Raw genomic sequence first — 22,870 nt, 5'->3', positions numbered from 1 at the left:
TAGAGAAGCTTTCCAGATCTTTCAATTTTGGAGAATGCTTATTTTGGATTATAGCACTACATTCTTCTGTCAGTGGAATGATTTTATGATTCTCCTTCCTCCTTTTATGGGATATGATCTCTTTAATAAACTTGGCAAATTGTGACCTTTGGTGCATAACTTCTAGTAGCAGTACCTCCATGCAAATCTTTTTCATCATTTCCAAGAATTTGCCAAACTACTTATCTTGTTTCATTTTTGCCAACCTTTGTGGGAATGAGATTGGGGGTTGTTAGGCTTGAACTGGAGACTTTAGCAAAGGATTTTCTTTTGGCTCCTTAGGCTTAGCTTAATTCCCACCTTAGGCGTTTCTAGTGAATCATCTTCTTTAGCAAGACTTTTTGGTTCATCTATCACCTTTCCCATTAAGTTTTGCAACACCTTCCCACTCCATAAGTTCACAGCATTGCAATGCTCAACCGGATTTATTTCCTTTGGTCTTGAAAATTTTTCAGGGGTTCTCAAAACTCAGCTTGCCATTTGAGCCACTTGATTCTCCAACATTTTTGTGTGATTTGTCAAAATATCAACTGAAGTCCTCAAGTTTTTGATCATGGCTTCATGATTGGAATGTTGTTGGCGAAACTTCTCGTGTTACAATAAATTGTTCCATCATCTTTTCTGGACTTGATTTTTTTGTAGCTTAGTTTCAAAATTTTGCTCGTAGCCCTCTTGATTTGGGAATTGCTCTTAATTTGTGTGATAAAAAAAATTTAGGTGGTTCTTCCATCCCGAATTATAGGTATTATAGTAGGGGTTGTTCAGCCTTGTATTGAAGTTGTTGATTGTATCCACATGCTCCACTTGATTTTCTTGCATGAATGCTAACACGGAACAATTCTCCCCCACATGTCCAGAATTTCCACATATTTCACAAGAAGCAATGATAGCATTAGTATGGTCGATATTCAATGTGTCTAGGCGCTTGCTCATCACTTCTAATTTCGCCGCCATAAAATCCACTTGATTCACTGAATGTATCCCTGGGCTTACACTGGGTACTCCTCTCATTGACCCATTGATGATGATTGAGTGCAACACTCTCAAGAATCTCCTCAATTTCTTTAAGTGTTTTGTTTATTATGGCTCCTCCAATAGTTGAGTTTAAGGATACTTTAGTAGTGTTTGAAATCCTATTATAGAATATATGGATATTATCCATCTCTCAAGCCAATGATGTGGGCATTGTTGTAGTATGCTTTTGTATCTGTCTTAATACTCAAATAATGACTCCCCATCTTTTTGCATGCAATTTGTAATAAGGTGCCTTATGTGAGCTGTCTTGCTTGGAGGGTAATATTTGCTGAGGAATCTCAGTTCACATTGATCCGATGTTGATATGGGAAGTGATGATAGTCACAACTTAGCTTTGCCCCTCAATATGAAAGAGAATAGCATAAGCCGGATAGCATCTATGGAAGCCCCATTTTGCTTTATGGTACTACATTTTTCCAAAAAAATTTTCAAGTGTAGATTGGGGTCTTCCATTGGTGCTCCACTTAATTGGCATTGTTGTACCATGCGAATTAGAGTTGGTTTGAGCTCCAAATTATTTGCCTCTATTGTAGGCCGAGCGATATTTGATCTGAATCCTGTCACACTTTGTGATGCATAATCACCAAGTGGTCTGTTGTTGTTTGCCATGAGTAGGTTAGGAGTATTCTAATTTGATTATGTTCCATTGCTTGATGTTTTCTCAATGTTTGATGGTATGTACGATCAATTTTTGGATCAAAGGGCAGCAATTTCCCTTCCCTTGTGATTCTGTGCATGTATTAGAGTGATTCCTGAAAAAAGGAAAAAGAACAACAAAGTAAAGACAGAAGCAAACAAATGAAAAAATTGAAAACTATGTAAAGAAATAGGCTAATCCAGCCAATCTGGATTTCAACTAATATCAATCAAAATCAATGTCTGATAACAGTGCCAAAAACTTGATGTGTGCAAACTGCAAGTGTACGGTTCTGTCGTCAAGTAATAAAAGTTCGAATCCAAAGGGACTGGTGATCAAGAAGTAGCCTACTATCCAAATTTGGCAGTCTAGACTAATCGTGGGTGCAGAGTGTTGTAAATTAGAAAAATCAAAAGAACAATGGTGAAGAGAGTGAAAGGGAGAGAATGTTGGGTCAAGAAGGCAGTAGAAAGGCGGAAGAAAGAAGTAGGTGAAAACAATTCTAGGATATCAGTGTGTAGAATTGTATGAAAGAGAAAAAGAATATACATATGTTCCTCTCCTTCATAATTTACAAAGAGTCAAACTAAAATAGGAGGATGCAGAAAACACTAGAAAAGGAAGGTAACAAAGAAAAGAAAAATAAAAATTTCTCTCAATCATAGATTGACCTATCGTTTCCTTCTATGTTACTTCCCTAATCTATCAAATCAAATCAAAATATTCTTTAATACTGTCAATACTCCCCTTCAAGTTGGTGCAAAGATATCTATCATGCCCAACTTGTTGACTTGAAATTCAAATGCCTGTTTCAACAAGCCCTTGGTCAACACATTTGCCACTTGCTGTGAAGTTGGCACAAATGGAGTACAAATTATTCCTGCATAGAGTTTTTACTTTATAAAGTATCGGTCAATCTCAACATGCTTTGTTCTGTCATGTTGAACTGAATTTTGAGCAATGCTTATCACTGCCTTGTTATCACAGGACAACATCATAGGAAGGAATTGCCTTAGTAAGATCTCCTAGGACCTTCTTAATCCAAAGAACCTCACAAACACCTTGAGCCATAGATCTAAACTTTGCCTCGACACTGTTTCTAGCAACTACACTTTGTTTTTTGCCTCTCTAAAAAACTAAATTACCCCACAGAAATGTACAGTACCCTAAAGTTGACCTCCTATTAGTGATTGATCCTACTCAATCAGCATCATTATACATCTCAATCCCTCTCTTGTCATTTTTTCTAAAGAAGTCCTTTTCCTGGAGTCTCTTTCAAATATCGGAGAATTTGATATGCAGCTTCAAGGTGCTTTTTAAATAGACAGTGCATAAATTGACTCACCATACTCACAGCAAAGGCAATATCAAGACGTGCGTGTAACAAGTAATAACAAGTAAACCAACCTTCCAACTAGTCTTTGGTACCTTCCTACATGTGCAAGAGTTCCCTGTTTGACTACTCCAAGGTTAACATTAGCAACTATTGGAGTTCTTGATGGTTTGCAACCGCTTATTCTAGTTTCTTTTAAAAGATCCAGAATATACTTCCGTTGTGAAACCACAATGCCCTTCTTGGATCTTGCAACTTCCATTCTAAGAAAATATTTTAGTTGCCCCAAGTCTTTAATCTTGAACTCTTTGGCTAAGCTTTGCTTCAATTTGCTCATTTCTTCAACATTATCACCATTTATGTCGTCCACATAGACAATTAACACTGAAATCTTGTCCTTGGTGGATCTTTTAGTAAATAGAGTATGATCAGATTAGCCTTGAATATATCCTTGACCTTTAACAAACCTTGTAAACCTGTCAAATCAAGCTTTGGGAATTGTTTGAGTCCATATATAGACCTTCTTAGTTTGCACACCTTACTTCCAAATTTCTCAGTGAATCTAGGTGGAGGTTCCATATAAACTTCATCTTCTAGGTTCCCATTTAAGAATGCATTCTTCACATCCAGCTGATTCAATGACCAATCAAGGTTAGCAGCTATAGATAGAAGTATTCGTACTGTGTCTAACTTAGCAACCGGAGAAAAAGCCTCGGAGTAGTCTACTCTATAAGTCTGAGTGAACCCTTTAGCTACCAGGCGGGCCTTGTACCTCTCCAAAGATCCATCTGAGTTGTATTTCACAGTAAATACCCACTTACATCCAACAACTATCTTCCCATTAGGTAGGTCCACTTTCTCCCAAGTAGAATTCTTCTCCAAAGCTCTTATCTCCTCAAAAATAGCTTCTCTCCACTCGGGAACATTCAGGGCTTCTTGGATGCTGTTAGGAATGGATACACTAGACAATTATGAAACAAATGTACAATAGGAAGGTGAAATATTTTCATAAGACCCAAAATTTGACCGTGGATATTTTGTACAAGATTTGACACCTTTCCTAAGAGCAATGGGAAGATCTAGTTGACTAGAAGAGTTATACTCAGAGTTACCGGGAAGATCAAGGCCTTGTGAATCATGAATTTCATGATTGAACCTATGATTAGATTCTTGGCGATGCTGGGGACTAGAGCCTTCCTTTTTCTTTGCAAGACAAGACCTTTATATTGTTTCACATCCATTTATGTTGTTTTAGCTTGTTCATTTTGAGATGACATTATCACATAGTGTTCTTGTTTGTCGGTAGCTTCAATATTCTTCATATTTTCTATCTCATTTACTTTTAGTGATTGGGCATCATTAGGAACAAGTGCAAAGTCAGATTTATCAACACATGCATCTTTATTAGTTTGGTTCTCCTCCTGAAGATGAGAATTCTGGTATGACCTTCCTTCAAGGAAGGTGACATCCATAGAGACAAATATCTTTTTCGAAACTGGATCAAAGCATTTGTAACCCTTTTGATTGGTGGGGTATCCCACAAAAATGTATTTATGTGCCTTTGGATCAAGTTTTGATTTTCTAGGATCAAAATTATGAACAAATGCAACACTTTCAAAGATTTTCAATGGGATGTTTGTCACTAAACGAGAATCGGGAAAGTATTATGTGAAAACCTGGATTGGAGTTTTAAATGCTAAATTTCGGGTTGACATTTGATTAATCAAATAGGTTGCTGTTAGAACTTCTTCCCCCAAAGATACTTAAGAACCTTAGTTGTAAAACTCAAGGCTCTAGCAACTTCAAGGAGTTTTTTTCTTTCAACAACTCCATTTTGTTGGGTTGTATAATTACATAAACTTTGATGCACAATTCCTTAGCAAAAAAATTCCCCAACATATTGTTAAAGAATTCTCTTCCATTATCACTTTGAAAAATTTTAATTTGAGTCTGAAATTGAGTTTGAACCATGTTATAGAAAATTTTAAATATCATTGCAGCCTCAGCAAAAAAACCCATGTGACCCTAATATGATCATCAATGAAAGTAGAAATGTACCAACGTTTTCCAAAAAGGGTGGTCACTCTAGAAGGACCCCAAATATCACTTTGAATCATAGCAAAAGGTACTGATTTTTTATACGGTTGGGATTGAAAAACAAATCGATGATGTTTTGCTAATTCACATGACTCATATTGAAAAATTAATTGTTCTTTATTAATAAACAGCTTGGGAAATAATAGCTTTAAATATTGAAAACTAGGATGCCCCAATCCATAATGCCTCAACAAAATTTCACTATTATTTGGAAGAAATAGAGTTGAAACAAGTTTTATGGTCTTGCCTTCCAATAATTGATCCTTCATTAAGGAGGTAAAGCCCACCATCCTATTTAGCATCCCCAATCATCTTTCCCGAGGTTAAATCTTGAAATTCACAGCACGAAGAACAAAAATTAGCTCTACAATTATGATCATGGGTGAATTTATTGATGGATAGAAGATTGTATGAAAGGGTAGGAACATGTAGAACATCTTTCAAAGTTATAGTTTGAGAAATAGGTAGCAAAGGAACCATCTGCAATTTTGACCTTTTTATTCCCTGCTCTTGGTGTATATGAAGAGAAATATTGCAAAATACTAGTCATATGATCAATGACACTTGAATCTAAGATCCAAACGCCATTAGATTTGGTACATGCAATGGTACCGACAAGAACAATACCTGACCTAGCAAGGGAACATAAAGTGTTAGAATTTCCTAAGGATTGAGACTGGAATAGTTTATGTAAGTGCTCCATTTGTTCCTTAGTGAAGGGAAAATATTCTGAGGGAGATTGCTCCTTCGGATTTGAATGGTTCACATGAAGGGCACAACTTTCTCCCCCTAACTTGTTATCATTGCCTTGTTTTCTCTTGTCATTTACTGGTTTTCCATGCAGCTTCCAACAATTTTCATGAGTGTGCCACGATTTTCTGCAATGGCCACACCTAGACCTTTGCTTTCCTTATCTATTTCCTTCAAATTTTGCACCACGAACTGCAAGAGCGGACCCCTCCATTTCTGGTTTTGATTCATGAATATTTTTTAGCATCACATGTCTTCTTGCTTCTTCTCTATGTACTTCTGAAAAAACTTCTCTCAGAGGGGGCAAGGGCTTTTGTCCCAAGATACGCTCTCGAACCTCATCAAATTCTTTGTTTAAACTAGCCAGAAACACAAATACCCATCCTCTTTTTATCTTCTTGTAGCAAGCACTATCGCTTGGATTTTCCCAATCTTCTTCTTCAAACAGATCCAACTCCTGCCAAACAATCATCATCTCATTATAATAAGTTGTCACTTCACGATCTCCTTGCTCCATTTTCCATAGTTGGGCATTCAATTTGAACAATTGAGAATGATTGTCCAAATCCGAATAAGTTTCTCTAACAACTTCCCACACATCTCGAGCTGTGGGTAGGAATATAAATGACTTTCCAATCATAGGATCCATAGAGTTGATTAACCAAGCAGCGACCATAGAATTTTGAGATCGCCACCGCTCGAATCTTGGATCCATTGTGGTTGGGGGTTTGATTTCACCATTCAGATATCCAAGTTTTCCTTTGCCGTCTATTGCCAACCACATTGTCTGAGATCACTTAAGGTAATTTTTTTCATTTAGTTTATGAAGGGTAATCTGGAGAAAGCCAATAGAGTTGTTAGAAGAAAATCAGTCATCGGTTGGGCATTTACCTTCAAAGGCATCACCTCACTCCTGGCATCCGAAGATGTTGAGCCAGAGCCAACCATGATCGTCTTAAAATTCATACTTATGCCCTATTGATCTGATACCATGTAGAATTGTATGAAGAGAAAAAGAATATACATATTTTCCTCTTCTTCATAATATACAAAGAGTTCAACTAAAATAGGATGATGCAAGAAACACTAGAAAAGGAAGGTCACAAAGAAAAGGAAAATAAAAATCTCTTTCAATTACAGATTGACCTATCCTTTTTTTCCATGTTACTTCCCTAATCTATCAAATTATATCATATCAAATCAAATCAAAATATTCTTTAATACTGTCAACACGGTTTCACCATATTGTTAGTAAACACTTGACTTTTGTTTGAATTCCTATTCTCAATGGTGATTTGTGTAGGTAGACTAACTTTTGTATTCAATATAAACTTGAAACTACACCAGCGTTTCAATTCCAATTATCGCTAACTTTCGGAACGGTCGAAATTAGAGATTGCTTGCTAAGGGGACCATGTCATGAGATCCCACAACCCCTAATTGACTACTCTCCTACTATATGACGATGAATTAGTATCGATTCATTAAGCTCTATGCTAGCCTAGGACTTCTCACGGCATACCGATCTACTCTCGTAGCTGATTCTCCGCATCTCGGTTGCCTACGAGTTAGAGGATTGAGTTTTCCTCTAGGTTCATCCCTGTAACGACCCGCCTTCTACTAACTAAACTGTAAGGCCGGACCATCACATTATGCTGTGCTAAACTATTCCCTGACCATCATTAAATCTAGGTGCGGAAGCTGTACTAAATAAAATTTTGCTAAACTATTGTCATTTCTTTATTCCATATGTGCTAAGGGGTGTAATCTAAAGTATACCTAGCATGTACTACATCCCCTATGGTCAAGGAACTGAATTAAACATTTTCCAACCGTTATCAGACCTCCCAATCGATCCATCGATCGATTGGAATGGTCGAATCGATCCGGTGATCGATCCAGCATGCTACTGTATGCGGAACTTGGGTTGGATCGATCCAGTGATCGATTCAGCACGCTACTGTGCTCGGGCAATATTCTGGATCGATCGGCTGATCGATCCAATGATCGATTCCGGAGCTCTCTGTTCGCGATGAAACTAGGCTGGATCAATCGGCTGATCGATCCAGACGCAGTCTGTTCGCGGAACAAGCTGCCAATCGATCCATTGATCAATTGAGGAACCCCAATCGATCCACCGATCGATTGGGGTTTCTGATTTTGCAGCTAAGCTCTGATTTCAGCACTTGTTCGTGCCAAAATTACTTATATCAATTCTAAACTACATGCAAAACATTCTAACATCACACAAATAGTGTTCTAAGCATGATAGGGTGCATGATTAACTAATTCATAGCAATTAATATACTAAGGTGCAAAATAATAAAATGCTAAAAGGTTTTTGTGCTTAAAACAAGCTTGCTGAAATTCCCTTAGATCTTTATTCTAAGTTCCATCCACACACATCTTCATCACATTGCCCTCCAGCCTCCGCTAGTCCATCTTTCCTTTACCTTTATCTGCAGTATAAGGAAAAAATATCTGTAAGCTTTCGCTTAGTAAGAGACCATCTACCTCACAAAACATGCAATCGATGCAATATGCTTTTCAAACATGCTATTTGAATATGCACTGATTAAACTAAAACATGGCATGCTATCATACAATACATGGAAACCAAAAACTAGTCATGGCATACTATCATCTAAAGCATGTGTAACAAAAGCTGAACATAGAGCTATCATACATAATCATAAGAGTGAGCTGAACTGAAACATAAACTGAGCTAATTCTAGCAAATGCTAAAGCTATACTGATTTCACCTAACTATTTTGTGAGAGTTTAAAACTACATATATAATAGATGAAAATACTAATCATACTGCTGTTTGGGCCCGACAACTGTACGTGCTGTGCGCGCATCCCTAACTAGACCCGAGTTTGCAAGTCCCGAATTTAGTAGGGTTACTAGGTTATCTGAACCTAGGGACGATTTTGGGAGCCCAACCCAATGGATATCTAATCCAGTACAGTGCCACTGAGAAAGTAAAATACTGAACATAAGCTAATAAATTTTTGTCTTGCTTTTACTAGGTTGTCTAAACCCAGAACTAGGTTATCTAAACCTAGAGGCGACTGTGGGAGCCCACCCATTGGACATCTAGTCCTGTAAAAGCTGTAGCAAGACTATATGAGCTGTGAAATGCTTCTATTGCATTTAACTAAGCTATTAAAATGCCTAAGTTGCATTTTAACTGTGCTAGTAATTTAATCGAACACTTGGTATGCGTTAATTCGCGTCCTTTGTGCCGAAAAGCTATATACTACTAACTAAAACATGGAATTCACACGAAAGCTACTTATACTGCAGGTGAGGGGTTTCTTACCTCCTGTTCGGATTTTCTTACGATTCTAATCGCTAAATTTCCGGAGGAGACGATCTACTTGACGATCTTCTCGCGTCTATGCGTTCTTCTCGCGAAGAGGAGCGTCCTCGTATCCTTTGTGTTGCCGGGAGGTGCTCCTAGAACCCTTGGCTTGGTGCGCCGAGAGAAGGAGAGGAGAAGGGAGAGGGGTCGACGGAAACTAGGGTGAGGAGGAGAAAAGCTACGTTAAAAGAAATAACTCTTCACTTAATTCCTCCCTATTTATATTAAGTGGTAGATTCACCCAACTCAAATATAAATCTAATTGATTCCCTTTTCTTTCAGCACGGCCCTGCTGGGTTCACTTGGTTACTAAGGTTCACCATAAGTCATAGGATCCATAGGTCTCGGGTTCAATTCCCATGTAAGCTATTTTCGTTTCCTATTTATTTTTTTGCTACTTCCGCTATTCTAAAAATTCCATAAAAATATCCTAAAATTCCAGAAAAATACTAGGATATTTCTAATAATTATTTTGAGAATTTTCGGGCGTTACAATCCCTGAATCCCCGTGGGATACAAATATCGTGCTTTTGACATCGAGATCATGTTTACATAGTAGATTCGGACCACTAATCAATAAATCATAAAAATAGAAGGATCAAACATGCATAAATCATTCAGAATAGTGTTTATATCACAAAGGACTAATCCTTAATCCTAGAATCAATAGTTTACCCATAGAGATAGAGTTACATCCACAAAACATGTTCAGATCGATTATAAATTCAACCAAGTTAAGAAAATCAGAGAAAGAAGAGAAGCTTAGGCTCGATGTGATGAATTCACCTCCAAGCTGCTCTCGATCTTCCTTCCTCATGTAGATGGAATAGACTATGTAAGGCTCCATTAGCTTCCTTAGTGACGGGAGAATATTCTGAGGGAGATGATCCTTCGGAGTTGAATGATTGACATGAAGGGCGCACTTTCTCATTTAGTGGCTGCCACCGGCCATGCTCGCTGCCACATGCATCCGTGGCTTGTTCGGTTGCTTGAGCTATTGAGCACGACTCGTGCTGGCTGGCACGAGCCCTCCGGTTGAATGCGCCGATTAGAACACGGTCTGTGCCGGCTAGCACATGCACTCGTGGTAGGACAGCTGAATGAAACACGACCCATGTCAGGGTAAGGAGTTTCCAAACTTGATCTTCAACTTTCGTTTTCTATCCTTTTCACGCCCTATCATAAAAAATACACGAAAGTAGCAATTCGAAATGGGAAAATATCAAAACGAAACCTAAAGATACAATATCGTGAAATAGATGCATGCAAAGTAGGTCAAAAGGTGCGTCAAATCGTATAAAAAACCCTATGTAAAATATGCACATCAGTAACCAATTCTCTATGTAAGCTCCTCTACTATAAATACTCTGAAATATGCTAAAAACCCGTCTTCTATTGTAGGGTTCTCTATTTATAATTCTCATTATTCCCCAAGTTTTTTCTATCTTAAAGTTTGTATATTGGCATATTGATATTCTCTATATCGATATCAGATTCTCACTTTTAATCATGACTTACGACTAATTTGAATACTGAATTTTCTTTAGTTCCTATTGATTTTGACATTTTTCTCATGATCTGTCACCTTGATATTAATTATTGATTTTATTTCTGCAATCTTGTTTATTAGAAAACCTGCACAAGCATTTCCAATTTCCAAAGTCTTTTCTTGCCAATTTGTCAAGTTACAGTCCTTTATAACTTCATTCTTCTGCTTAATTTGCTTTATATAACTCAAAAGTTGCTTATTCATGTCAACTATATGATGTACTTTAACATATGCTTAAGTCATTCAAAAAGGTAGATCCGCTACCTTAGCGGCCCCCCTAGTGCCGGCCCCACGGATATGGAAATACCTAAGTCATTCAAGAACTGATGTCATTGTGCTATTGGTCATCCAGTGTGTATATTCTATAGTACAACTTCTGTTTCATGCATTTGACTATCTTTCAATCAGTTTCGGTAAGGTTGCTTATCCTTATAGACTAATTGTCACGTTGTCACCAAGTCAAATAAGATCTACCCAGTTCTTCACCTGCTGAAACTTGTCAAAAAAGCAAATTGGCACTGCTGATATAAGTCTTCTTTTTGCTACATATTTTTCTTTTGCCTTGCCCTTGTAAGCTCATAAATGCCGTGTCTACTGTCATTAAATTATCGTTCCAATTACTTTTAAACTCCTTCATGGTATAAGTTGAACTGAGAATTTTTATTTCTCTTTCCGTTGGTCAAATCACATTTTTGTTAGAGACATGGTTTGTGTGTAAAGAGTTATAGTGAAGCTTGCTAATCCCAAACTACCTCTGTAATCAATTGTGTTCAGATTGTAGATGTATCAGATTTTTTTGGTTCTGTAGATCTTTATGATTTTTCATGAGTATGCAATCATAATCCTTGAGCTATTGTCATTATATTCAAGAATCATCAAGTTACTATATTAATTGTCACACTTGATGTTATCCAAAAGGCTGAGAAAGATGCAGGCTGGGTTTCCCCTTCCTTTCCTTCCAACAAATTATACATTTTGTCACTGATTTATCATTCTTACTCAATGACCTGTTTTCAGTGCAGTCAACAGCATGCCTATGGGGTATCCAGTTATTCAGCAAACTGCAATGACAGCTATAGGTCAGCCACATTTTGATGCTACCGGTTGTGCATTGACCAGCTGCCATGTGGTTCATGGAATTCCTGCACCAGTCAGATTCCTACCTATTTCAATAAATTCTGGCAAAGAGTATGTGCACTTTTTATGATTTAAGAAGTGGTCAAATCCAACCTGAACCTGTTCTTTACTTGTAATCCTACTGCCATTCATGTGGTTTTTGAATGTCTTTGTATTTTGCAGCATTTTGATGAATGGTGGTACACCTGAAGAAGCTGTGTCAGCTGTGCCATGTAGTATATCAGAGATTAATGGAAGTCCTGCATCAGTTGCGTCAAACAATCACTTTCCATTCACTCCATCTGAGATATCTGGTATGGCCCTGGATGCATCAGGACTTGATGCAACCTTAACATCTGCTGTGGCAAGTTCGGAAGAATTTCATCTAGGTCAAGATTGTCACATTGGTTCATCCAAAGCTTCATTAGGATCACTAGGACAGCTTTGGAATTTAAACCTTTCAGAATTAACAACCGATTTGGCTAATTTAGGAGGTAAGCTATATCTCTGATGGTATACCAGTTCATAATAATTAAGTATGTAAATCTAGAGGGATACTAATACTTTAAATTTCATGTCTTAGAACTTTCAGTTTGCTTAAACTAGTGTGGATTTCTTGCTGAGGATCTATATAAGCCTAATTAGAACATTAATAAGGGAATCTGTGCAACTAAATGATCCATTGCTAGATGATCAACATGTATCGATTTGTCATTTTGAATATACAGGAACGAAATATAATTAAATCAACTGAATAAGTAGATTAAAATATTGAAATTAAATTAAAATAGCCCCCCCTAGTTTTATCATATAACTGAAACACTGGAGGCTTGAGTCAGGGAAGCAGAAGCTGCAAGCCTGACCTGATCCTAGAGCAGATTATTCCAAGGTTTCCTTTTTCTCTCTAAATAATTCAAATAATGTTGATAGCTTATTCCTCACTCATTTGGTAACACCCCAAGTGGGTCTCCGTGGCCATTGATATGTCATGGCTCTCACTACAGCGACATGACAATCTCTTTGGCACCTGCTAAGTTGAAAACAACCATACCACCAGAATGAAGAAATATTTTTAATATTTGCACCCATATATACTGATTTAATATACCATTAATCTGTAAAGCAAAAAAATTTCACTACTTATAAGTATCCACAGTGCTCACACAATTAAAAATATGATAAAGCAACCAAGGAGTCCTAAATTCACAAAAGTCACAAATTGTTTATGGAGCAACATCCTAGAAAGTCTGACCTCAACCCCACTGGAGAGTTTAACACCCTCAATCCTACTTAAGAGAAGGGGACTTAAGTAGGGCAAGTAACATAAATGAGATTATCATAAAGATAAAGTGCAAAATTATAAACTAGAAACATGCCAATTTAAACTGCAATTCACATTGTGAATCAATATTGATCAAGCAGAAGAGTCCTCAATGAAACTTAGGATCTCCATGAGAATTAGTACAAGGAACTTAAATCTATCTCCGCACTAGCTATCTGCAACCTAAATCAATCTCCAACTTGACTTCCAAGATACAACCATTGAATAGCAACTTTCACAACCTCATCTACAATTTAGAACCTCCATCTTCTAAATCTCTTGACACCCACCCCAACCATCTCATGTTTCTATTTTAGCTTGAATGACACACCCAATGTTAGCCCTCAATGCACTGTCATCGCTCATCAACAATCTCTTTGAACTCCCACGTTGCCTCAAATTGACTAAATCTTCATCCACATCTCATCTAGTCCTGTTGAACTCAGCCCATTTCAGTTAATATAGCTTGGCCATCTTAACTTGGCTGAACTCAACTCACCTTGATGTTCTAACAAACTTTCCAAACTGTCGTTTTTACTTAACTGAGTAGCGATGCCATATTGAAGTGGAGCCATGATCGCGATGTGTTGTGTGCTGGAGTCATGATCGCAACATGTCATGTGGCAGACTCATGGTAGTGACTCATGGATTAGGTATAATAACGACATTAGTAATGACTTGTATATAGAAGTGGCTACATAACATTAATGGTAATGAAATTAATCGAGATTAATAAACTAAGACGTTTTATTAGATAAAGCATGGATAAAATGTGGAGAATTGGGGAAGTGGATGAGAAGATGCATTGTTAGGTTCTGTTCCATTGGTGGGAGAATTTGATAAATGGGAGCAGGGGAGATGGATGGAATCACAGCAAGCAGGGAAGGGTCAGGTGGTATGAGGGAAATGGTGGATCTATGGGTGATGTCCTTCAGGATGCATTGACAGATGTATGACTTTGAGGAACTAGGAAGCTGATGCCGAAGGGAGTATTACTGATGTCAAAGAAGAATAAGAGAGAAAATCTGCCATTTCCACGTGCAGGTTAGGGGGACAACAGTAGAACAGATCTCCACTTTTGGCTCAAAAAGGAGGGAACGTGTTTGTTCAACCATCCTGTGCTCTTAACAGTCATCTGAGACAATACACTGCTTCCACCAAAAGAGGAACAAGGCAGGCTGATATTTGCTCGTTATGAGGCATAAGATATAGTTGTTAGGGTCACTTCGTTAGTGGTGTATGATGTTGGATCAACCAAAGGAAAGGGGTGGTGCTAACATGGTCATCATTGGTGGTGGATAATTGTGAACAGCGGTGTTATGAGCTAGAGATCACATGTGTGGAAAGGGCTACAAAAGATATTTTGTTCTTTCTAGTCCTCTGAACGTGTGAAAATGAAGAAGATGCCACAGAGGTTTGATCACCAACCAGAGCATCTGTAGTGGACGGAGGAAGAGAGGATGATGATCAAGTTGATACCCAATTAAAAAAATGCGTCAGAATATTATCACACCATGATTTAGAGTACTTCTGAAAAGAGATCAGATTCAAAGCCCTATAATCTATTTTTCTGTAAATGCATAGCGTCAAGAAAATCAGTAACTAGAGCAATTATAAAGTTATAATTAGGATTCAGCATGCTAAAGTAAGAGAATTTATCCGTTACCTTAAGCTATTGCTACTTATTTGTTGGAAGCACATATGTATAAGCCTCCAATCAACAAACTTGAGTATATCCTGCTTTTTATTTACCCTGTCGCTTCTCCTGATTATTATATCTTACTATTTGTTGGTTGAAGATCTTGGAGCTCTGGAAGACTATACTGGCTCTCCTTTCCTCCCATCAGACTCTGATATCCTACTCAACTCCCCAGAACGGGACGACCAAGGTAGATGCTCTATGCTCAAACATTTGCACGCAACACATAATCGTAATTTGATTAGTTCATCAAAGTTTTTAATTTGTGCGCTGTTTGAAACTTAAGAAATACTTTGTCAAGTAGTGATTTACAGAATCAAACTTTCTCAGTCAAGTGGTTCCTTTCTTCAATCGGACTTTTTGATGCACACTCTATTTATTGTGTATCAGTTGAGGAATACTTTGCCGACCCAGTGACTGTGCCATCTGCGCAATCAGATGAGGAGAAACTTTGAGAAATTGAGGCATCAACAAGCGTTATTCAGGCTTGAAGGCTGTGCGACGCTGGCCAATCTGAGAACATGCAATCAATCAACTGCTGTGTTATCACTAGCAGCACTAAGATTCTCTTTAATTGGATTTATTTTGCAATCTGAAACACAGACAAATTTCATGTTTTTGGATGATTGTTGACTTCCGAAACTTCTCTATGTTTAAGTTTAGGGCATGGAGGAGAGCTTGAATTTCAAAGTAGGGCTTTCCATTTACCTGCACTGAAATCCAAGTCTGATGATTTTTTAAGTCCCTCTTTGCAGCTCTTTGTTTTTGCCCCCTAAATTTGTAATTCGTGGACGTCGAATTCCTCTTTTGGATATATTTTGTTTTTTTTTTTTATAATCTAGGAGCCCAGATCTCCTGATATATAAAAAAATTCAATAAGATGGACTCCTTATAATTATGATCGGATCGTGGTTGCGATCCAAATGTAATTAGTTGTGATTTTTTTTTTGGGTTTATCATCCTCGTAGATTATAGTTTGGGTCGTGATAAGTGGTTAGAGGATATCCGGAGGTCACCCCTCGTTCGACGCTAGGCTACTTGACCATTTGTCCATCGTTGGCGACTTTCGATCAGTTTTTGGTTATTTGTCTTGATCCAAATTATAATATGAGGGGATGATAAATCTAGAGAGGAATCAGAATCAATTCTGACCAGATCACGGTATGATCTATAATTGCAAGTGATCAATTTCCTGATTCATTTTTTTTTTCTTTTTTTTTTATAAGAGGATTTGTCCTCATAATCTAAATGTTTTAAGCTTTGCCTAACAGATTTTCAAGATTCATAGACTTTTCTCTTAGTTTGTGTGTATTGAGTAAATTTAGAGTATAATTTATACATGTTTAGAACATCAATGTCAATTTCTCTATAATATTTTTAAAATATAAAATAAATTATCTATTTTATTAAATTTAAATAATCATTCTTCATTACATACTAAATCAGTTATTTTAAATTTTTTATTTTTTTATATTATTTTTTATCTCATGAGATAATATCTATTTTTTCTTATTTCTTTTATTTTTTTCATCTCAAATTAAATAATATTTAATGAAAGATTTTTATTTTTTTGATTTTGTTTTTTGTTTTTGTTTTACGTTTGATGTACAATAAAATGACTGAATTGGTTATGAAATTGCGGCTAGGCGGTTGCTTAAGCAGGCAACTATGATTTTGTCATCGTAGGCTGGTTGAATCGTTGCTTGGCTACCTCCATCGTGATATAATTTTTTATAATCCAGGTTTTTAGTTTTTTACCTAATTAATTCCAGAGGGGCGAGTCCCCGTTAAAATATATATAACTGTGTTTGAGTGGTCGTATGGATGTGATTTCATAGCCATCTGAGCCGTGCGATCTCTTCATAACTCTGGGTCGTTTGATGTAGCGAGGAGTGAGACAATCAACGGGACGAACATAGCTCAGGAGATTATTCATGCGGTCATCGATTTGCCTAAAGGTAAAGAAAGACAATGCAAAGAGTCGAGAAATGTTTTAGAAAAATTATTATGTGATTTAGTTATTAAAAAATAGTGATATAACACCGGGTATCAAAAACTTGTGAACATCCAAAAAGGAAAAAATGTTGAAGTAATCTACATGTCTCAATCGAACACGATAATGTTTAAATGATTGGGAGTAAAGAAAGTTCATGAGTCTGCCACGTGAAAAGGTTTTTTTTTTTTTTTTTTTTTTGTAGATCGTTTTAGAGAAAGAAAGTGAATATGAATTGAAACAAGTTTAAATGGTCTTCTTCTCAGAAGATGTGAAATTCACGTCGAGATTGTCGTTGTGAAACCTCACGACAATGCAGGTAATGTTGTCGGTGCTGCCGCGAGAAAAAGCGGTCTGTGTCAACGTCCGTGCCGCAGCCTCCGGTTCTTCCTCCATTCTAGCAAGAGCAATGGCCTCCTGCCTCAGCAAGATACAAAGATACATAAGAATGATATGAATCGATGATCATTAGCAGTAAGGAAATAGGCATGGTTGTTAGTCGAGACTAATTATGAATTTCAGCATCTAGAAAGGATTTACGAGATCCTTGAGATATCAACTTCTGTTTTTGAAATTCCTGTTGCATCGCTACTACCATCACAGCGAGGAATTGGGAGAAGCGACAATCATTCTTTGAAAACAAGAACAATTCAATCACAAATATAAGGTCCGTATCAACCTACATTCTTTTACGTACATGCTGATTGACATGCCAATGAGCTAGATCAGACAGTATAAGATGTTCTACGATTTTTTAACCAAGTGTTTATTTATAATAAGAGGGATGAACCGACCTCGTTGGGGATAACGTCCCACAGCCCATCGCTTGCGAGAACCAACAACTCCACTTGCTCGTTAACATCTTCTTCCTGCCATGAATGTAACGAGTTAGCGATATTGGTAGACATTCACCATAGCTACAAAAATTGCATTTCCAGTTCTTCTGTTTTTCTGTTTACACAAAATTTAAGCATAAAATATTAGGGTTTAGGGTTGTGATTCCATTGGTCGAGTGGAAAAGGGGAGAGAAAGCCACGAGGATGACATGTGTGAAGAAAAGGAAGTAACATCTCGGTACACAACCTGTCTCAAATAGTGGCACATAAAAACCTTCAACATTTGCAGGAGGAGGACAATGTAAAGAACAAGTGAAAATAAAGCACTCGCTCACTTTGCATGAAGAAATTTACAAGTCCCTAGGGTAGAACTTCTATAATTGTAAAACTCGGATACAAAATGGCCTAACGATAATCCTATATATAGCGACAAAAACTGACCTTCGACTTTGAGACATAACTCTTAGATAGAAATATCGTTTTGAGTTAAGTAGATGTCTCTTTACCGTGAGGCAATACCATTTTGGCATAAAATGACCTAAAATGCACTTTAGCAAGAAATGTACTTCTTATTCATTTGCTATGTAGTGTACCATTTGAAAGATGCAAAAGGGCTCGTACTATCAAAATTATGGCATCATGATCAAGCAATGGCAAGTAGAAACAATAAGTGGCACTAACCAAAGCTTTCGTTGACATGTTTATAAAGATATCGAACATTTCTGATGCATCGTTATTATATCTGATTACTCGCATCCGAACATAAGATTGTCAATAGGCTAAAATGAACACACATTAATATATGGCAAGGAAATAGATATTCTCATGTATAAAATCAGAACCAGCCCTCCGAAAGGCATTTGTAGCAGACACTTTCAAGCATTTGAAAATAAACACATAAAGCTACCAATGGCGCACAGATAAGATCTACAATAACCAGTGAAATCAGTTGCGACTTGAACATGGTTAGCTTACGATATCTAGTAGATTACTGAAAATCGAAGAGCGCTATCCTTGGTGTGCGAAGTATAGAGGGTGAGAAAGGTAAACCACTAGAAAGCAACATTTAGGTTCTACAGCTCTACACAAAGTGTGAGAGGTTCTGATGTAGTAAATTACCTGAATATCAGGTACTGCCATTACATATGGTTTCAAAAGGCGATTACCAAATGCCCTTGACATTGCAAGTATGCCACCTACCCTCCATGTACCTGCAAACTCAAACTGCTTACAATTTACAGTAATTTGTCATAATTTTATAATAAAATTTTGATGTAGCACCAGGAACGATCTATGACTTCCAAAACTCACAAAGACGAAACTATCAGCAATTGTAAATTGTAGAATATCCATTATATGGGGCTCCAGCCTCCTTTTTATATACCATGATAAAGACCAAGTTTCCTAAAGACAAGGTCTTACTTATCCTAAAAAATTATAACTATTAAAAAATTAAGAAAAAAATCAGTAAATTAGGACTATAAAATAATTTTAACCCTAAATTTTAAACTACACTCAGATGGTATTGCTTGTTGCTTGAGGATGAAAATTTTACAGATGCATGAACTATGTGCATAGGAATCATACCGAATAACCAAAAGATTAAAAAAATAGTAGGTGGACTAAATATTGTAGGTAACCAATACTTTTGAAAGAACACATACCAGCCCACATAACAAATCCTCCGGCATCTTCAATCCTTTTACGCTCATCACCTCTGTTTGGCTTGTGATCATCAGAAAGAGCAATTGCTTTCAGAACGAAAGAACACAAAAGATAATCAGTTGCCGACCATAAATTGCAACAAATAGAGCAGCAAACATAATAAGAGCTTTCAAGAATAAATATGATTTATGTAATAAACTTGCATCACATCAATGTAAAGATCATGATCGTCCTAGAGTTAGTAAGCTTTCAATACTGAAGTGAATATGATGGAACAGGCTTTGGTGTTCCAAGAAGAGGATTTATATGAAGGTGAAATTGTTGTCAGAATTGTATGATTTACAATTTGTACTATGCTCTGTGTTGCATTTTAGATGTCAGATGATACAGTTCTTACTTCTTACATAGGAGCCAAAATTTAGAACTGTGATGGTTTGATATGATTCAACTGAACTGATGCTATCAGACTCTAAGTTGACAATGATTTTTCTATCTCAACAAGCATTTGATGACGAAATTTACTATTGATCATTCCTTTCAATTCCTGGAATGAGATAAACAATAAATTGCACATTGAAATTCACTAAGACATTTCACAATACAAACCTTGATTTGACAATCTTACAAACCTCCACTAGACCTGTCTATTATTATCTTACATGGTACTCATCACTTATCCTTCTGATGCTCAACGACAATAGCTCATGTCATCACATCCATATCTCCATATATATATTATATAATATAACTATTTAATACATACTTCTAAAATCCTAGTTCATAAATTAGAATATCTCAATAGTTACTTTTCTCTAACAAGAGACTTGTGACCAAGTCATTCTCCTTTAATAAATAAGTCATGAGATGTATATTACTATTAGTTGAATAATAAATTTGTTGAGACATTAGCTGAGACTTGTGGTGATTGATAGAAAAAATCACAACAATGAAAAATTAACATAGCAATAGCAACTTGGATAACCAAGTTCAGACTTCCTTAAACTCAATACATCCTGTACCTGAATGTTGAAATCTAGGATTTCAGTAGAATTGAATGCCATGAAAAAGAATAAAACATTGCAACCACTTAAAGAACTTTAATTGGAGAAATTGTTGATAGTAGTATAATCAAGTGAAAACACCTATTCATCGATGCAAAATTAGATCATGCAGACCACACAAATAAGATAAGAACTAACTAATTGAGAATTGGGTTTGCCTTGTACCTATGCCTGCCTTTGACATCACAACTCGTGAATCCCCAACATTGGCTACATATAGATGTTTTCCAATCAAAATTGCTGTTGAAGCTGTAGAACCATCATCTCTGAAAGTGTTTCTTTCAGTTTCTAAAAATTCAGAGTCAGTTTTTTGGTATGTTTCACCTGTAGGGCGCCCCAAACATAAGACAAAGCCAAAGCCAAAGGCAAATTAGAATAAAAGTCCAACGATCATGTTTATATGCAGTATCAGATTGAACAATAAACCTACTAATAGCCAGTTTTGTGTCTGTCATGAACAGTGGATGTTTCATAAGGTTTACAAATAAGTGTTCCTTCAAATATTCAGCAGCCCGCGATCCACCATGACCTACACATAATATTTATAGAACATAATTTGCAAAGCAAGGAAAACAATATATTATAACAGAGAATATCAAACCATCGAATATCCCGAAGAGACTAATAGTTTGCTCATCGATGCTAGAAAGTTTTGTATCGTAGAAGTCCTCCATGTTTGCTCTACGTCCTTGAAAGCTAGCATACCCAAAGCTCAGTTTACCATCCTCGCTGCCAATCAACACAAGATCCATTAGTTTGCCCAACAAAACAATCTTCATGCATGCTCAATATAATAACCACATACCTTCTCCCTGCACCAGTCACTAAACCTCCGTCTCCGGAGTCATTTTTTTCCAGCAGGTTAGAAATTGGTTGAGGCCCAGCAGATGTGCTGAAGTCGACCATCATCTTCAAGGGAGTCTTCGACTTGCAGCGGTTCCAATTAGAGTTTAACGGCGGCTTCACGTCAATATCTATCCACCGTCTCCTGAGATGGCAATTCACACTCGAGGACAGCTCGATCAGATTTCTTGCTCGGACCGCACAACTTTTGGCAGCGCATATCATCTAAGCGGGTAGATATGCCGAACAACACTGCCGGATTACCGTCACAAGCGAAGAAAAGGGGGAATTTGTCACAAAGGCGGGACCTTTTCTGCTGGAAATCAGGGAAGACGCTACCTTTAAGATAAATAAAATAAATAAAAATGAAACTATAAGCAGTAGAACGGATCTTCCCACAAGGTAGGGAGTGTCGCTATAAACGTTTTTTTTTTTAAAAAAAAAAACATCAATCTTTGTTAAATCTGAGAACCCATCGACCGAAACCAAGAGGAAAAAGCAACAAAACCTTGTAGCTAAATCTGAGTGGATCCTTGGCCGCCTGCGACGGAAGGGAAAGGAAAGGATGCGCGAAGGAAAGCAAAGAATGTCGTAAGGATAAAACTTCCAACGATTTAAAAGCCCTTCAAAGCTTTCATAAACGCCCCATTAATCTTTGCTGCCCCAAACCTTGTAGCTAAATCTGGCTGCCTATAAAAAGGCGATCGAAACGAAGACCAGTTTATGCCCTAATCATTACCGTATATTTTGGAAAACTAATTCTATTTTTGTTGCCTGTCAGCTTCATTGTCCATTATCGCTCACTAATTGTCGCACCTTCTATTTATGTTTGGGTAGACATATATGAATACTTCTTCAAACCAGATGTATGCTTATGATTTTGAATTTTTTTTTTCTGTCATCGCCAGGTATTCTTAGATTTTATGTTTTACATAGTTTTAAGAAAGAGATCCGGGTGCAACCGTAAAATTATTGTCTATAAAGATGCATACAAGGGAGATCTAACACCATTAAAAAAAAATTAATCAGACTGAATAATGGATAATTAATTTGGCTCATGGAAATTTTCTACTTACCACTGGTGGTATAAAAAATAAATACGCTCATCCCCAATGCTCCTGTTAATCCGTCTCAAAATCAACACGGAGGAATTAAATCACAGTTGACTACTTACCTTTGAAATAGTGACAAGAAGAGCTTAGAAAGCAACTTAGAAAACTCAAAGAACAACATAGAGAGCCCAAAGAATCAAACTGAGTGGAAAGCTCAGGAGACAAATCTAAGTAGAGAACAATAGATGCAAATTGACAATACTAATGTATACGGGCCACTCTTGATGAGCCTTTAATGAGTTTTGTTAAAGAAATTAAATTTGAATATAATTTTTTATGGTGTTGGATCTCTCCCCTTGGCCATGGTGCAGTACTAAGTAGAAAGAACACATGGATATATGACGACCTCAGTTACTGTAACTTATCTCCCTCGTGTGGTCTTGGAGTAGGCTGAGCGAGACACTAAGGGTGAGTGAA

The 22,870-nt window shown here is 37.0% G+C and overlaps 2 protein-coding genes across 10 annotated transcripts in view; one reads left to right on the top strand and one right to left on the bottom strand.

The window, feature by feature from the left end:
- Nucleotides 1-15,701, top strand: part of LOC122041184 — a 33,612-nt gene extending 17,911 nt beyond the window's left edge. For all 6 annotated transcript variants that reach the window (XM_042600787.1, XM_042600791.1, XM_042600786.1 and 3 more), the window contains exons 6-9: nucleotides 11,830-11,995; nucleotides 12,107-12,417; nucleotides 15,044-15,133; nucleotides 15,334-15,701. In XM_042600787.1, the coding sequence (XP_042456721.1) occupies nucleotides 11,830-11,995; nucleotides 12,107-12,417; nucleotides 15,044-15,133; nucleotides 15,334-15,398 (632 nt within the window). In that variant the 3' untranslated portion in view covers nucleotides 15,399-15,701. The remainder of the gene's footprint in view (nucleotides 1-11,829; nucleotides 11,996-12,106; nucleotides 12,418-15,043; nucleotides 15,134-15,333) is intronic.
- Nucleotides 15,702-16,990: 1,289 nt separating this feature from the next.
- On the bottom strand, nucleotides 16,991-22,135 carry LOC122041182 (probable protein phosphatase 2C 76). Of its 4 annotated transcripts, none has more exons than XM_042600784.1 (9): nucleotides 21,850-22,135; nucleotides 21,304-21,680; nucleotides 21,100-21,227; nucleotides 20,929-21,027; nucleotides 20,664-20,822; nucleotides 19,437-19,523; nucleotides 18,892-18,983; nucleotides 17,731-17,805; nucleotides 16,991-17,353 (listed from the first exon to the last, which is right to left on the bottom strand). In XM_042600784.1, the coding sequence occupies exons 2-9, from the start codon at nucleotides 21,564-21,566 to the stop codon at nucleotides 17,183-17,185; spliced, it is 1,074 nt and encodes a 357-aa protein (XP_042456718.1). In that variant the 5' UTR covers nucleotides 21,567-21,680; nucleotides 21,850-22,135; the 3' UTR covers nucleotides 16,991-17,182. The 4 variants fall into 4 exon arrangements, with proteins under 4 accessions (XP_042456718.1, XP_042456717.1, XP_042456716.1 ...); XM_042600783.1 differs by having other exon boundaries at nucleotides 21,304-21,657; XM_042600782.1 differs by having other exon boundaries at nucleotides 21,304-21,654; nucleotides 21,850-22,134.
- Between the last annotated feature and the right edge of the window lie 735 nt (nucleotides 22,136-22,870).

Source organism: Zingiber officinale, chromosome 2A (assembly GCF_018446385.1).
Source record: "Zingiber officinale cultivar Zhangliang chromosome 2A, Zo_v1.1, whole genome shotgun sequence".
Classification (NCBI taxonomy): Eukaryota; Viridiplantae; Streptophyta; class Magnoliopsida; order Zingiberales; family Zingiberaceae; genus Zingiber; species Zingiber officinale.
This window is presented reverse-complemented; position numbering and strand designations above follow the sequence as displayed.

Bases quoted from the DNA above. Each gene is read 5' to 3' on its own strand.
- LOC122041182 (XM_042600784.1), bottom strand. From the start codon at position 21,566: ATGATATGCGCTGCCAAAAGTTGTGCGGTCCGAGCAAGAAATCTGATC. The intron at 21,028-21,099 runs GTTTGATATTCT...TATTATGTGTAG, and splicing joins TCTCTTCGGGATATTCGATG to GTCATGGTGGATCGCGGGCT. The intron at 20,823-20,928 runs GTAGGTTTATTG...GGCGCCCTACAG, and splicing joins AGACACAAAACTGGCTATTA to GTGAAACATACCAAAAAACT.